Source organism: Hylobates moloch, unplaced genomic scaffold, assembly GCF_009828535.3.
Source record: "Hylobates moloch isolate HMO894 unplaced genomic scaffold, HMol_V3 SCAFFOLD_22, whole genome shotgun sequence".
Lineage (NCBI taxonomy): Eukaryota > Metazoa > Chordata > Mammalia > Primates > Hylobatidae > Hylobates > Hylobates moloch.
The window spans coordinates 19,789,975-19,807,433 of NW_026652297.1; the positions used below are offsets into that span (position 1 = coordinate 19,789,975).

Below are 17,459 nucleotides of genomic sequence, written 5' to 3' on the forward strand. Positions count from 1 at the left end.
TAAACCAATTAGTAATAGAAAAGAATGAATAAAGGCCATCTACAACAAAAAACCCTACAGCTAACATTGTACTTAATGTTAGAAGATTGAAAGCTTTCCCCCTAAGATGAAGAGTTAGACAAGAATGTCCACTTTTGCCACTTATTTGAATACTGTACTGGAGGTTCTAGCCAGGACATTTGGGTAAGTAAAAGAAATTGAAGGCATACAAATTGGAAAGGAGAAGTAAAACTATCTGTTAGTAGCCAGCATGATCATGTATGTGGAGAATTAGCAATAATTCAACAATAATTGTTTTAAAAACTTCCTAGAACTAATAAGTTCAACAAAGTTGCAGAATACAAGATGAATATATAAAAATCATTTGCATTTTTATATGGTAGCAATGAATAGTCCAAACATGAATTTAAGAAACCATCCATTTACAGTAGTATCAAAATGAACAAAATACTTGGGAATAAATTTTACACAAGAAAGTATAAGATTTTATACTGAAAAATACTAAAGATCAATGAAAGAAATTAAAGAAGACTCAAATGAATAGAAAGAAACCCCATATTCATGCAATGGAATACTTAATATCATTAAGATGGCAGACCTCTCAACGTACAGATACGATGCCATCTCTGTGGAATTTCTAGCTGCCTTTTTTTTTTTTTCCCTGAAATCGATGATCTGATCCTAAAACCCATAAAGAATTACAAGAGACTCAGAATAGCCAAAACAATATTGAAAGAAAAGAACCAAATTGAAGGATTCACACTTCTGTATTTCAAAACTTGCTACAAAGCTATAGTAAATCAAGACAGTGTAGTACAGGCATAAGAGTAGACATATAGATCATGTCTATGTTTGTGTCGTATATTCGTGGAATAGAACTGACATGCAGAAGTACATTTATGGTCATTTTTTTTGACAGAGGTGTCAGGATAATTCAATGGGGAAAAGAATGGCCTTTAGAACAAGCGGTGCTGGGATTACAGGATTTCCACATGCAAAAAGATGAATTTCAGTAGACTTATTCAGAATGGATCACAGAGTAAATGTAAGAATGAAAACTATAAAACTTTTAGAATAAAACATAGGCATGTAAATCTTCCTGACCATGGATTAGGCAAGGATTTCTGAGAAATTACATGAAAAACACAAGTAACAAAGGAAAAAATAGACAAATGGGACTTCATCAATGTTATAACCCTTTGTGCTTCAAAGGACTCTATCAAGAAAGTGAAAAGACAATCCACAGAATGGGAGAAATAACTCATATATCTGATAAAGATCTATTATTTAAAATGTATAAAGAACACTTACAACTCAACAATAAAAAAACAAATGACCCAATTAAAAAGCAAATGATGTGAATAGATGTTTCTCCAAATAGGACCAATAAGCACATGAAAAGATGCTCCTTAGTCACTAGAGAAATGTAAATCAAAACCACAGTGAGATACTACTTCACACCCACTACAATGGCTATAGTAAAAAAGGCAGTAACCAGTGTTAGGATGTGGAGAAATTGAAAGCTTTATACATTGCCGGTGAAAATGTAAAAACAATGCAGTAACTTTGGAAAACAGTTTGGTAGCCTTTCAAAATGGTAGACATAGAGTTACCGTATGACCCTATGATTCCATTCCTAGCTATATACCCAAGACAGTTAAAAACACATATTCACACAAAAATCTGTACACAAATGTTCATAGCAGCATTATTCATAATAGCAAAAAATTGAAATGATGATAAATAAAATGTGGTATATCTATACAGTTGAAAATTAGCCATAAAACGGAATGAAATACTGCTACATGCTATAATGTGAGTAAACCTTGAAAACAGTATGCTAAGTGAAAGTAGCCAGATCCAAAGGCCACATATTGTATGATTTCATTTATATTAAGTATTCAGATAGATAAATCCGTAGAGACACAAAGTAGATTAGTAATTGCCAGGTGCTGGGGGAAGGGAGCATTGGGAAGAGACAGCTAATGGATACAGGGTTTCTTTTGGGTATGCTGAAAATGTTCTGGAATTAGATAATGGTGATAGTTATAAAATGTGGTGACTTTATAAACCCCTTTAAAAGGATGAATTTGGTGATATGTGAATTCTATGTCAATATTAAAAGAGATGGGGACAGATAGCCTAAGTGTGTGTGAGAGACCAAGCATATTGGCACTCCCATCTCTGCCATTGCTTGTCACTGGCTGTCTTTACTCATTTACAGTACTGATTGGGCCCCTGTGGGGCCCTTGTGGGCATTGTGTTTGAGACATTTGTCCACACAAAGACTTACACACAAATGTTTATAGCAGCATTATTCATAATAGCCAAAAGGTGGAAGTGACTCACATGTTTATCAGCAGATGAATGGATAAGCAAAATGTGATGTAGCCATACAATGGAATAATATTCAGCCTAAAAATGAATGAGGTATTACATACCACAACATAAACTTTGACATTATGTTATGTGAAAGAAGCTTGATATAAAAGACCACACAATGTATGACTGTATTTAAATGAAATGTCCAGAACAGGGAAATTCATAGAAAATAAAGTTGATTAGTTGTTGCCAGAGGCTAGGGAGAGGGGCAAATAAGGAATGAATGCTAATGGGTATGAGGACAGCTTATTTTTTGATTTCTTATAATTAATGAAAATGGCCTGGAATTAGTGGTGATCTTTGCAGAATTCTGTTAATATACTAAAAATCATTGAATTGTGCACTTTAAAATGTACTTTATGGTATTTGAAAATCATTTCAGCAAAGCTGTTATTAAGAAAAACAACTAGGCCAGGTGCGGTGGCTCATGCCTGTAATCCCAGCACTTTGGGAGGCTGAGGCAGGCGGATCACTAGGTTGGGAGACTGAGACCATCCTGGCTAACTTGGTGAAACCCCGCCTCTACTAAAAATACAAAAAAAATTAGCTGGGCATGGTGGCGGGCATCTGTAGTCCCAGCTACTCAGGAGGCTGAGTCAGGAGAATGGCCTGAACCCGGGAGGCAGAGCTTGCCGTGAGCCCAGATCGCGCCACTGCACTCCAGCCTGGGCGACAGAGCAAGACTCCGTTTCAGAAAAAAACAGAAAAAAAAACAACTAGAGAGAGATATGGACAAAATATATGAAATATTACAGATTTAAAAAAAAAAAAAAACGAGTGTGAATGTATTGTAATATGTATAGAAAACCTTTTGAAGGATATGTAACAAAATGTTAATAGTGTTTCTGGGTGGTATTATTATAAATGTTTGTACATTTCTGTATTTAGTACACTTAATATGCATTAACTTTTATAATAAAGTGAAATAAATTACACAAGATAGATGAATGTGTTCGGTGTTTAGGGGCTTTTGACCTTTTAGAGGTATGGCCCCTTAGAAGCATAAAGTTGCAGTCTGTGTGGCGGATAATGGAGGAGGGAGTTGGTGATAATGGAGGTCCCCTGCGTAGATGATATATTCAAGAAGTTTGGCAGTGAATTGAAAGAGAGTAGAAAACACAGCTTGAGAGGTCAGCATATGTGTGGGAGAGACTGAATATTATAATTTTGCATTTATGAATGTTTTATGGTTTACATATTACCTGATTTTCCCTATGGTCCAGTTAGGGAAATAGGTCAGTCCTTGTTTTGTAGATGAGTAAACTGAGGCATACAACTGGTTAAGTAGCTTGACCAACATCATATAAGTAGTTGGTAGTGGAAGTCCTTGATTCCAAAGCCAGTGCTTTTCCTTCTGTGCCAAGCTGTGTGATAGGATAGCTGAAGGGTGTTAAGAGTGAGGGTTTAAGATATTCTAAGAGTTGAAGGAGATAGGATCAGGACCACAAGTATGGGAGTTCTCATTAGAAAAGAGTTCAAAACCAGCCTGGGCAACATGGCGAAACCCCATCTCTACAAAAAATTAGCCAGGCATGGTGATGCACGCCTGTAGTCGCAGCTGCCAGGGTAGCAGAGGTGGGAAGATCACTTGAGCCCGGGAGGTCAAGGCTGCAGTAAGCTGTGATCCCACCACAGGCCGCTATACTCCAGCCTGGGCAACAGAGTGAGACCCTGTCTCAAAAAAAAAAAAAAGGGGGGAGAAGGAGGGACAGTTTATGATAGGAGAGAGAAGTGTGTGCAGATGGCCATTTGAAAATAGCAGAAGAAAAGTCGATTTTTGTAACAGTTCTTTTGAGAGGAAATTCTTGTTTTTGTCCTGAGATCAGGGAGATTAAATGGACCTCAGAGTAATAATTTTGCTTGCTAATAGCCATGTGGATATTTAACATTAGCAGTGACATTGTTTCATAAATGAATTTTATTTTTCTTTCATTCAGATCTATTCTTACATACAGCCGAATTGGAGGACGAGTCAAGACGCTCACATTCTGCCAAGGCTCCCACTATTTAGCCATAGCATCCGATAATGGTGCTGTCCAGCTTCTTGGAATTGAGGCTTCTAAGCTGCCCAAGTCTCCTAAAATCCATCCTCTACAAAGCAGGTATCTATCTTTTGTCTTTTTTAAACATTGTATTTAGTGCACTACAGTACCTTAAGTCTCCTTTCTACCCTGCAATGTAGTTGGGATCAACTGAGGGCCTCTTACATTGCACTTCTTTTTTTAAGCCCATAAAATAAATAAAATTTTAAAAATGTGCTTCCAGCTCAAAACTGTCACATGTGGTTAGTCTCAGAAGATGGTATCTATGTATCTTGTCTTCTGCAAACTTGTCAAGAGGTCAAAGGGGCAGCTTTGAACTTGAAGGGGCAGCTTTGAACTTGCAGCGCATCCCAGTTTAGAATTTGTCTGGATAACCTAAAATTACCAGTTATATCTTCTGTCTCAGCTACTAAAAACACAACTCTGCCTGATTTTGAGAATGTGAGTGTTCTTCATTAAGGAAAACTCAAATGTCAGCATTCCATTGCTTGGCATTAAAATCTCTGAAGTTGATGGGGACATGGAGAAGAGCATTTAGATGATTTGCTTATCATTTTAAAACAAAATAGCAGTGGTTTTATTTAGGAATTTTCTTCATTTTTTATAAATTGTGGTTGCTTGCAGATTAAATGCATACAAGGTAAGATATTTAAAGACAAAGCAGAATGATTTTTGACCAATATGTGTTACACACTGAAGATTTCAAAGACAAGATATGTTATGCTTTAAGAATCTACAGTCTAGTGGGAGAAATAGACAAGTGAACAATTTCAGTGCAATGTGGTAATTTTTGCATAGATAACAGGAGCCAGCTTGAAAGGGAAGACAACAGGCAAGACCAGGTGTCAGTTAGCCAGGTGAAGGAAGGTGGTTAAGAAGGGCCAGGTGGAGGTGGTGGACCCCACAGAAGAAAGCAAAATGAGGAGTTGTTTAGTGGATGATAAACCATGGCCATTAGGTAGCTTAAGGCAGAAAGGGATATTTGTTGGGTCACCTGGAATTTTTGTTTTGTTTTGTTTTGCTTTTGCATTTAAAAAGATTTTCCACACATTCATTGAACAGATTTAAGCAGCTTTTGTCCAGGACATATTCTTTATGGCATTGAATGACAAATACCTATTTTTAAGAAAATCTATTTCAGCAGATGATGTCTGTATAGTAACATGTCTATTGAGTTTCATGTAAATTATTTAATAACTTGGCATGGTGCCCTGTGTGGTGACTGAGCCCACAGGCCACACACCCAGAGAGACATGCACATTCAGTGCACGGTTGTCTCTCAGCCAACGGCACTTTTCACTGTAAATGTTACTGTCTTAAAGTAAACACTAGATAACTACCTAACTACCTAGATAAGGAGACTGGCAGGATGTTTAGCTTTTACTCTGCCTCACAGTGCGTGCTTCAAAGAAACTTTGCCATAAGGTCATAAGTTTTTGATTGTTTTGGTTATATCAACTGTTGTCATAGATAGCTCTTACTAATTAGAATTTGTGGAAGGAACTATTTTACATTTTACTTGGCAGTTGGATTTTTTCATCACTCCTCAATGGGAAAATATGGTAAAAATCAGAATATTTGTAAGTACAATTGTTTATCCAAGGGTTAGCAGACTACAGCTTGCAGTATGGTCCATAAAATAAGAATGATGTTTGCATTTTTAAAGGGTTGCAAAAATAAAAATAATACTCAACAGGAATGTATGTGATTCACAAAGCCTAAAATATTTACAATCTGACTCCTTATAGATGATGTTTGCTGACCTCTGATCTAAAAGATAAAACTAAAACTGCCTGTATGAATGCATGATATGTATGAATATCATGTTTTATGAATATCAGTGTTTTATGGTGTTCTTTTTAGTTTTAAAAATGCCTCAGTTTGAAAAAAACTAGTACACTTATATAGTAGAATAATAATCTGCATTAAAAAGGAATGAATTATTGACTCATGCAACAACATTGATGAATCTTAAATGTGTTTTGCTAATTAACCCACTTAACTGTATACCACAAAAAGTGAATTTAAATGTATGTAAAATTTAAAAAGTTAACCAGGATGTAAGGGGAAAGATGGAATGCAGTCTGTGACAAATTAATCTGTTTTACAAGTGAATCACATAATCACATTGAAGGGCATGGCGAATAAAGGAGTAACTTTGGAAAACAGTTTTTAAATTTGACACTGGGAGGCTAATGACAAAAGGAACTCAAACATTGTATTCTAGTTGGTTGTTTTTCACAGGGTTAACAATTTCATTCTAACAGTTTCAGGTTTAACAATTCTGAAACTTCACCCTTCGTTTGTATACTTAGGTTGAACAAGTAGGTAAATGTATTGTAGTTATGAGAGCCAGGTTTGTCACTGTTAGAGAAAGGTATTACAGATGAATGAACGCTGGTACTAGATAGGAGTTGGAGATTATCAGTATGGACTCATGATATTTTTGTATGCATAGGTATAAATATATACATGCATACAAACACATGAACAGATACAGAAATATAGATGTGTCCACATGCCTGAAGTTGTATACATATCTTTTAGCTCTGGCCATTGAGACATAATATATCTTTTAGCTCTGGCCATTTAGCTCTGGCCGTAGAAGCAGGCACACTGCCGTAGCAATGAACACATAGGGCTTAGATTTTTGTTTCTAAATACCATTCTTCAGTAAAAGGAACTAGTACTTCTAGAACTGGTTGATTCCAGGTGTGTGGGGCAGGGAAAATAAAACAAGCCTGGAGCATCTTGTGGTGTCAAAAAATTAGGAAGTATTAAAAAAAGTACATTGAAAGAGCACAAGAGCTAACATGAAAGAGCTTCCAGTGGGCAAAGTTGGAACAACTTGGGCAACAAAATAAATAATTGTAGTATTAGATTGTAACTCAAAGAAAAAAATAAATATCTATGAATCCATAGTGATATAAATAAGTGAATAAATAAGTTTATGGGGAAGAAGTGACAACTTACAGAAGAATCCCAGTCAACTAATGTAGAAGGACTGAGGGAAACAAAAAGTCACCATTAGCTCACCACAGGCATGCTCCCTCAAATGGATGTTAAAATTAGGGGGCCAGAGTTAAAGCAGAAACAGAATTTTTGCATTGTCTCAAAGTATTTTTGCCAAATATTGAGTAATTATAAAGGGAAAAAATGTTCACAATGGGGAATCCTAGCAGACACCAGCTTAATTCACATGATTCAAGTTAACATCATAAGTGATTCAGGTTAAACATTTCTAATCTGAAAATCCAAAATGCTCCAAAAACAGAAAGTTTTTGACTGCTAATACGATGTCACAAGTGAAAAATTCCACACCTGACTTCATGGGACAGGTTGCAGTTAAAACTTTGTTTCATGCACAGAAGTATTTTGTACAAAATTACCATCAGGCTAGGTGTATGAGGTATATATGAAACAAATGAATTTCATGTTTAGACTTGGGTCCCATTCCCAAGATACCTCATTATGTATATGCAAATATTTCATGCTAAAAAAAAAAAAAAGCCCAAAATCTGAAACAGTTGTGGTTGCGAGCATTTTGGCTAAGTGATAATTAACCTGTACATGCTAACCTGTCCATCTCAATGATGCACTGAGAAGGACACACCACTTCTGTGGTATCTTTCCCAATAAGGCTTAATTTCAGGATAATAATGAGAAAACGTCAAACAAACCCAAATTGAGGAACATTCTCTAAAATAACCAGTAGTCTTCAAAAATATCAAGGTCATGAAAGACTGAGGAAAACTGATAAAATCAGAATACGTCCTGTACTCTAATTACTAGTATTATACCAAGGTTAATTTCTTAGTTTTGATAAATGTTCTATGGTTATATAAGTTGTTTACCTAAGGGGAAGCTTGAGTGAAGGATATACAGGAACTCTACTATTTTTGCACTTCTTCTGTACATCTGGAATTTTTTTTAATGTGTCGGCTTTTGTTTTCTTGATGGAGTCACATAGCGCTTGTTTCTTGACTATGGATAGGATATAAAGTCATCTTAAAGGGAGACTAGTGCTATGTTTTCAGTGACTGGAAACGTCTGTGCTTTGTGTATTTCTCTAGAATTCTAGATCAGAAGGAGGACGGTTGTGTTGTGGATATGCATCACTTCAACTCTGGGGCACAGTCTGTTCTTGCCTATGCCACTGTGAATGGCTCTCTGGTTGGCTGGGACCTTAGGTCTTCAAGCAATGCGTGGACTTTAAAGCATGATTTAAAGTCGGGCCTCATCACTTCCTTTGCTGTGGACATCCACCAATGCTGGCTCTGCATTGGTAAGCTAACTTTCAAGTCATTGGCTGGTTTTTGAATGCCACTAATGCCTGCAATTGCTGTCTTGTGAAATCAGTTTTTTCCTCTTTGTTCATTGGTAATTTTTCCCATCTCTTTTTTTATTCATAGTCATGTTAAAATAACTTGCAATTTTTTTCATTAAAAAACAGGTTCGAAAGGGTGAAATCAGTATCCTAAGGCATAAAACAGTTTCCTCATTGTCCTTGTTCTTAAATGAGCCTCCTTACTTTATAATCATTAAGTGATCAGATTTGTTGGCATTCTCTTACTCTGCCAGTGAAGCAGCAGACGTGACTTAAGGAAAATAGCATCTGAGTTCGGGCAGATATGGTTTAAATTCCAATAGCTTTAGGCAGGTTATTTAACTCCTCTGAGGTTCAGCTATCTTCATCTTCAAATGGGGCTAATCCTTTCAAGGGCAGTTTTGAGGATTTAATGAAGCAAAAGGATCTGTCACAGTGCCTGGTGTTGAGAGAAGAGCTAAGCAATGGTTTCTTACTTTATTGTTTGCCTTGTCTCCAAAGGCTAAAGATGAACCAAGTGATCCAGCTTGCTTAAGCAGGATTTTAAAAAATGTATTGTTGCATGATATTCCATTTTATAGATAACAATTTATGTATCCCTCTATCCCTCAGTTGATGGATAGCTGAGTTGTTTCTAGTGTTTGGCTTTTCGGAGTCAACCTGCTGTAAATATTTGCAAATAAGTCTTTGTAAGGACATATATTTCCATTAATCTCAGGCATATATATACCCAAGAATGGGATTGCTGCTTTTGTAAAATTTCTTTTTTAATTGACAAACAATTGTATATATTTATGGGGTACAGTGTGTGATGTTTTGATACATGTATTAATTGTGGGATGATTAAATCAAACTAAACAAATCTATCACCTCACATACTTATTACTTATGAAAACATTTAAAATTTACTCTTTTGGCAACTTTGGAATATACGCTGTATTATAATCACCATTCTGTGCAGTAATCACTAAAGCTAATTCCTCCTAACTGAAACTTTGTACTCTTTGATCAACATTTCCCCTTTTCCCATCTGCCCCTTTCTTTAAGTTTCACGTTTTTCCCTCCTGGTGTTTTGAACCTGCTGCTTGAGAAACTACCACATCTTATTCTTTTTTAGTTGGCATGCTTATTCAGAGGAATTATCTTCTGTGCTTGAATTTAGGTTTTCTAGATTCCCTAACTTAACATTTGTTACACTGTTAAGTGTGTGCCCTTTGCTTTATTACTTTTTATATAGTTTCTATGGAATGCATTTTTTTGCCTTTTGTGTGAATAAACTGCACAGGGACAGAAGGATGTAACATACTTGTCTATAGAATGTTTAAGAGGGAAGGGCAAATGGAAAAAATTGAAATCTGATGATAGCAACAAAGCTGCTGCTACTTTGGGATTGGTAAGGTGATCATTGAATACCAGTAAAACATCTTAGGGTATTTAAGGCAATCTGAACATTTTGACTTACCAAATTAATTTTATATCTTTTCAATAGCTTGTTTTTTGTGGGTGCCTTTGGCAATTAATAACAATGTCAGCAACTAATAAATTATTCATTTTCAATTTACATTATTAGTAGTAGCATCATGATAAGCACTTTATATCTCAGTTATTTAACAACCAAAGGGGTACTGTTTGAAACTGGTGAGACAGCTTCATGAGAACAAAAGTTTTTTTTAAGTAACGAAGGCATTTTTCAAATAAATTCATAAAAAGCTAATACTATTTACCATTTGTATAAATGCAGCTTGATATACTTTGATCATTAGATGGTAATCTTTTTGTGCTTTTTCTCTTTAAGGTACAAGCAGTGGTACCATGGCTTGTTGGGACATGAGGTTCCAGTTGCCAATTTCAAGTCACTGTCATCCTTCCAGGGCTCGAATCAGGCGCCTCTCAATGCACCCTCTGTATCAGTCCTGGGTGATTGCAGGTAAGATGGAGGGCTGGCTTTCATGTGTTGGGAGATTTTCTTGGAAAGTACATAATAACCTGTTGCCAAAACTGATGTTTTTAGTTTTATTTTACATATGAACTGAATGCTTGATTCTCTTCTGATTATGGAGGTTGCCACTATTGATACCTCACTGTCATCTAATATTTATTATGTCAAAAATGATCTCATCAGTCACCATCATTACTCTCCATTCTTAACTGTCCACCACCATCTCCTATCCTTTTTTTCTTCCTCCTGTGTCCCCTATTTTTGTTACAGCTGCCACCATCTTCCTAGAGAGCTAAGTTAGAAACCTTGACTCATCCTTCTCTGTTGCAATTTCTTGTTGCTCTGCTTCCTTTGTGTTGCTTGAAAGCTTCCCTTGCTTCATTGGGCACTCAAATTTTCTTGTATGGCTCCTGGGCATGACACTTGGGCAAGTCTTGAAACTGATTTTCCTCATCTTTAATATGTAGTTAGAAATACTTACCTTGTAGAGTTATAGGGAACTGAGAAAAAACATGCAAAGTACATACTGTAGCACACAATGCTTGATAAATAATAGCTTTTATTATTCTTATGTTTTTCCCTCAGCCCTCTTGCCTCTAGGCTCTTTGTGGTCCCTTCTTGTACACATAGTCCGTCGCATACACTGCTGCTATCAAAGTCACCATGTTGCCAAGTTCTAAGGCTATTACTGTGAGCCCTTTTCTTATTTGACTTTCATTTGATCAGTTGATTTCCATTGTTTTCAAATACTTTTCCTTACCTGGTTTCAAGGACATTTCTCTTGGTTCTCCTACTTCCTGATCTGCTAGTTCCTTCTCATCTTCCTGGCTTTTAAATTGTGGCCTGCCTCAGGACCCAGTCTTTGGTCTCAACCACTTCTCCTACACTGGCTCTGTGTGTGATCTCATGCAATCTCATGCTTTAACTACTAAATTTATTCAGACTCATACCTATTTAAAATCTCTCTTAAGATGTCTAATAGCCATTGTAAACTCAACATGTCTAACTAAAATGAATGCTTGATTTCCTCTTTACTAAGTGTCTCCACCACTGCCTCCTACCCCGCTCTTCCTATGGGTCTCTCAGTAAATGGCAGCTAGGTTCGCAGAAGCCTGAAATTATCCTCGACTATTCTTTTTCTCATCCCACCTCCAGTCCATTAGCCAGTCCTGTAAGTTCTATTTTAAAGTATAGCTAGAATCTGATCACTCTTCACTACCTCCATCACTATCTCCCTAGTCCAAACCACTATAGTCTCTTTCCTCTGTTAATGTGATATTTTCTTCACAGCCTGCTTCTGTCTGTACCTCTTAAGACCATTGTTTTCTTCTGCTCAGTACCTTCCATTGGCTTCTTAGTCCAAAAGACTTTATGGGACCGGCCTTCTTGCCACTTCTCTGACCTTTATCAGTTAGAATTCTAACAGGAAACAGTAGCACACTCAAGGTAGGATAATTTAAGAATTTATTTTCAAATAAAATTGTTTACAAAGGTTTGGGTGTAGGGGTATTACAAAAGATAGCACAGTAATATGGGGTGGTAACAGCAAAGTAGCAGTAGAAGGCATGAGGGGAGGAGGGCATGGTTACTGAATTTGGAAGGGAGTAGAGAAGGCCACCTTGAAAGGAGCAGTGACTTTGAGATGAGGGATACGACCAGCCTTATGTGAATGACTTGACTTTCTTACCTCCCTCCCTTTGATCTCCTGCTGCGGTTTCTTATAGGCATGTATTAGTTTCCTGTTACACCACAACTAATTTTTTTAATAATTCTAGAGGCCAGAAGTCTGAAATGGGTTTTGTGGACCAAAATCAAGGTAGCAGCAGACATGTATTCCCTCTGGAGGCACTAGGGGAACATCTATTTCCTTGCCTTTTCCTGCTTCTAGAACTAAATTCCTTGGCTCCTTCTTTCATCTTCAGAGCCAGCAACATAGCATCTTGTTTCATTGTTACACTCCTTTCTGTTCTTGCTGCCAAATCTGCCTCCCTTGCCTAAGGAGGTTTGTGATTGCATGTGGGGCCCCCTGAGTAATCCAGAATAATCTGTCTCAAGGTCCTTCATTTCATCACATCTGCAAAGTCACTTTGCCACATAAGGTACCATTCACAGGTTCCAGGGGATAGAACTTGGATACCTTTGGGGCCATTATTTAGCCTACCACAGGCTGGTGGACCCAGCCAGAGGGGGTACAGAAGCTTGTTGATGTGGTTCATTCAGGTCAGATTTACAGCAGCAAATGGAAAATGACCAGCACTACTGCCCTTTCTCCTGCTTATCTCCCATTCTCAGTCAGTTCCTGCCACACTGACTTGTTCTTTCAACTAAGCATGCTCCTGCTTCAGAAGGGCCTTTGCATTTTTGTCTGTTGTCCCCACTATAATGGAAGTTCCATGAAACTGGGAATTTTTCTGCTTTGTTTGCCATCTTTTCTTCAGTGCCTAGCGCAGTGACTAGCCCATAGTAAAAATATTTACTGTATTTACTGGCTCAGTAAATATTATTAAGTGAATATTATATTGTCTCTCCCCCTGAAAGAAAGAAGTTTGTCCTTCTCTCAGGACTGCAATTTGTTTTGTTGTAATCTTCCCCAACTCTTTTTGTGTGAGTCAAGATTCTGGCCTTTGTTTCCTTTAGCTGTTCAGGGCAACAACGAAGTGTCCATGTGGGACATGGAGACTGGTGACAGAAGATTTACTCTCTGGGCCAGCAGTGCACCACCACTTTCTGAATTACAGGTTTGACTTCAGTTTTTACTGTGAAGGATGATATTATATTCCCCACATCCTAAGTACTTTCAGGCATTTAATCAAACCTAGTATCTGTTGGGCTTTTGGGTTATGTTTAAATTTGGGTTTTTAATAACATCAAGTATCATGTGGCCATTGCTACATGAGTGTTTCCTTGCTAGTGTTCTGCATTATTGGGTAAATAAGTTGCTAGCCCATAACGCTTGTGATGTCTCTTTGGAACCCCAATAAGATCTAGCATAATTAGGAAAAGGCCAGATTGAAGTAGATAGGGCATACATAACTGATCTCTCATTTATTCAGGTAACCAGGTGCTTGTAAAGCTACTGACAGTTAACTTGCCTCTAGAAATAGCACCATCATTTATGGAATACACGGATGTCTTTTATTTGACTCCACATCTATTTCTTTTAAGCCTTCTCCTCATAGCGTCCATGGTATCTACTGTAGTCCTGCAGATGGAAATCCTATCCTGCTAACAGCTGGCTCAGATATGAAAATAAGGTACACTATCTCAATAAAAGAATAAAATGGATACTTTTACAAGCTGTTATAGATACTGATGGCACTGTAATGTTTAAAATCTTATAAGGACAGCTGTTAATACTTTATTTGTAACCAATGGTATGCTGTTCTATGAAAACCTCTTTTCCTAACGCAAAAGAAAAAATGCATTGATAAACATAAGCCAATGATTATTAGTTCCTCCCATTGTCCTAAAGAGATTGTCATCATTTATTTCCTCTTCCCTAGGTTTTGGGACTTGGCTTACCCAGAAAGGTCCTATGTTGTTGCAGGAAGTACTAGTTCCCCATCTGTGTCCTACTACAGGAAAATAATTGAAGGCACTGAAGTTGTCCAGGTACTGTACTCTTTTCATTCCTTTCACCTTTTGTAAGCACAAACATGGCTTTTGTAAACAGAATTGATTAAAACAAATGGCTTGACCAAGCGAGGAGTACTTTGAATTTAGGAAATTTATTTTTTCTTGAATTTTCTGTATTTAAAAAAATTAACTTTTATTAAGGTAAAATAAGCATAAAGAAAGTGCATATAAGTAATAGCTCAAATGACCAGTATGTACTTTATAACATTGTAAGGAAGCACTTTTATTATCCTCTTACAAATGAAAAAGGCACAGTGAAGTTAAGTAACTTGTTCAAGGTCACACAGCTAGTAAACAAACAGAAAGCTGGGATTCAAACCTGGCTTTGGGACTATAAAGTTTGTATTCTTGACTCAGGCAAAAACTTCAAGTGAGAGAATATACCTTTAGCACCCGGGCCAAAGTAGGTGCTCTATAAATGAAAGTGTGCTTCCTTCATGACAAATATTAATGAGCTTTAGAAGTGGTAGAACATCTGCTATGTATTTATTTTTTATATTCTGGTCATTTATACCTCTTTTTTTTTTTTTTTTTTCCCTGAGACGGAGTCTTGCTCTGTCGCCAGGCTGGAGTGCAGTGGCATGATCTCTGCTCACTGCAGCCTCTGCCTCCCAGGTTAAGCGATTCTCCTGCCTCAGCCTCCTGAGGAGCTGGGACTACAGGTGTGTGCCACCACACCCGGCTAATTTTTGTATTTTTAGTAGAGACGGGGCTTCACCATGTTGGCCAGGATGGTCTTGATCTCCTGACCTTGTGATCCACTCGCCTCGGCCTCCCACAGTGCTGGGATTATAAGCGTGACCCACTGCGCCTGGCCTATACCTCTTTTAATTATATTCTATCCCTTTTTTCTTTTGATGTTGGCAAAAGTTAATATGCACAGAATATTGACCTAAAATAAGTTTTCCATATTTATAAGTGGCTACTCATGAAATCCAATGACCAGGACCCTAGAATGTCATTTTGGCTCCTCTACTCCTTTTGCTCAGTGTATTTGTGAAAGCATGACTACAAAAGGTGTTAACTTAAATACAACAACAGTATCTCAGAAGCAAGACTACTAATGAGAGGAAGAATGTGGTACAGACTTTTAACTTCTGGCTTGCTCCCTGACTTTTAATCACCAAACAGGAAATTCAGAATAAGCAGAAAGTAGGACCAAGTGATGACACCCCTCGAAGGGGCCCAGAGTCCCTGCCCGTGGGACATCACGACATCATCACCGATGTCGCCACATTCCAGACAACACAGGGCTTCATCGTAACTGCTTCTAGAGATGGGATTGTGAAGGTGTGGAAATAAAAACCTACTGATTTGTATAAATTGTAATAAAGTTATAAATATACTACTATAACTCAAGAGAAAAGGCATTTCTAGAGAACAGATTCATTTGCTTAATTTTCAAAATTATGTCTCTATATTACCGTTTCATGACTAAATGACACCCACATGGTTAAGAAAGATGTACTTGACTAGTTTACTTATGCATCTCTTTGCAAGAATCAGCCAGCCAACAATGTCTGGGATTTTTATTGTATATGTTACAAAGGTGAGAAATGTAAAATATGAAAATGAATATGTTTATTTTGTATTGAAAAAGATGGTTGAAAAGGTTGTAAGCTATTATAGTATAAACACATTTTTGGTATTAAAAATGCTATTCAAAGCAGTTAAACGGTATTCATGCATCCTAAGAGTTTGTGTTTTTGGTGGTATTTTTAAATGGTAAATTTAAGCAGAGGAATAATCTCTCCAGCAGCATTTGTTCTAAGGTGAAGAAATGGACTCGATGTCACAAGGAATCAGCGACAGAACCAGGTGTTAGGTCCAAATCTCTGGACTCTAAATACTGTGCTCTTTCTGCTCTAATATTTCTTGTGTGTTTTACAGTCTGTCTTATTAGTTATTTAACACTGTAGAATTGATTTCCTGCATATTAGTTATACAAGTGTGCCTCCTCTTGGCCATCATTATTTTTTATGGGCTGTACCATAAATTCTGACACTTGGCCCAAGAGGTTGCTTTTATTCAGTATAGACTATTGAATGCATGAAAAAGAAAAATAAAGTTAAAATTACACCAAAAATATACATTTTTAAAAGGCCAAAATTGGTCTTTTCCACTAAGATAAAACCCTTCAAGGTTATGAATTACTATTTGCAGACAGACTCTCTCCATATTTCTTATCCACTTGCAGAAGGGTTTATGGTATTCAGAATATTTTAGTTTAAAATTAGTTATATGAGTCTATAAAAATCTCAGCCAAGGGAAGAGCCTACTTGCTTAGAAATACTCTAAGAATTTTCTATATTTTTATAATTATGTAAGTTACAGTACATATAGTTTACAAAGCATATATCTAGTTTCATGATTCAATACAATCATCCCTAGGTATCTCTGGGGCATTGGTTCCAGGACCTCCCAAGGATAACAAAAGCCACAGATGCTCTAGTCTCTTATACAAAATGTTGTATTTGCATATAATCTACACACATCTTCTCATATACTTGATTTCTAGGTCACTTGTGATACATAATACACTGTAAATGCTATATAAATAGTTGTTATACTCTATTGTTTAGAGAATGAAAAGACAAACGTCTGTACATGTTCAGTACAGAAACAACCATCCTTCTTTTTCTGAATATTTTTTATCCATGGTTGAATTCATGGATGTGGAACACCCACAGATACAGAGCCAACTGTACTTAGTTTTTAGACAGGTAAACAACAAAACTGTCAGAAAATGCCAGTCATTCAGAAATGTCAAAGTTAGGAATGATGGACCAACTAGGCCTGATAGCTTAGTGGATTAGTAGAAATTGCAAATTTGGCATTGTCATGTTGCCTTGCCTTTGTTTCCCTTAATGTCTGTCTGCTAAGACCATATTTACAGGGTTTCTAGCTACTAAGTCAGATTTAGAGTCTGCAGGGGGTTGGGGAAAATTTTTTTTGATATATAAACTGTAATGCTGAGATTGGACTTCAGCCTGGAGCCATTAGATAAGCTGTAAGACTGATAAATGTGGGAAGTGCCAAGGAAAAAAAAATGGAGTGGGCTGACAGAGATATGATCCTTTTCTCCCCATATCTCCTGCTACCACCCGTTCTTATCTGTCCCCTTGCCCCACAG

At 37.0% G+C, this 17,459-nt stretch overlaps 1 protein-coding gene across 3 annotated transcripts in view; it reads left to right on the forward strand.

Moving 5' to 3' along the window:
- Window positions 1-16,388, forward strand: part of PIK3R4 (phosphoinositide-3-kinase regulatory subunit 4) — a 68,177-nt gene extending 51,789 nt beyond the window's left edge. For all 3 annotated transcript variants that reach the window (XM_032143567.2, XM_032143568.2, XM_058433521.1), the window contains exons 14-20: window positions 4,320-4,484; window positions 8,498-8,709; window positions 10,547-10,678; window positions 13,328-13,428; window positions 13,856-13,944; window positions 14,194-14,302; window positions 15,458-16,388. In XM_032143567.2, coding sequence (XP_031999458.1) covers window positions 4,320-4,484; window positions 8,498-8,709; window positions 10,547-10,678; window positions 13,328-13,428; window positions 13,856-13,944; window positions 14,194-14,302; window positions 15,458-15,628 — 979 coding nt within the window. In that variant the 3' untranslated portion in view covers window positions 15,629-16,388. The remainder of the gene's footprint in view (window positions 1-4,319; window positions 4,485-8,497; window positions 8,710-10,546; window positions 10,679-13,327; window positions 13,429-13,855; window positions 13,945-14,193; window positions 14,303-15,457) is intronic.
- Window positions 16,389-17,459: the final 1,071 nt, after the last annotated feature.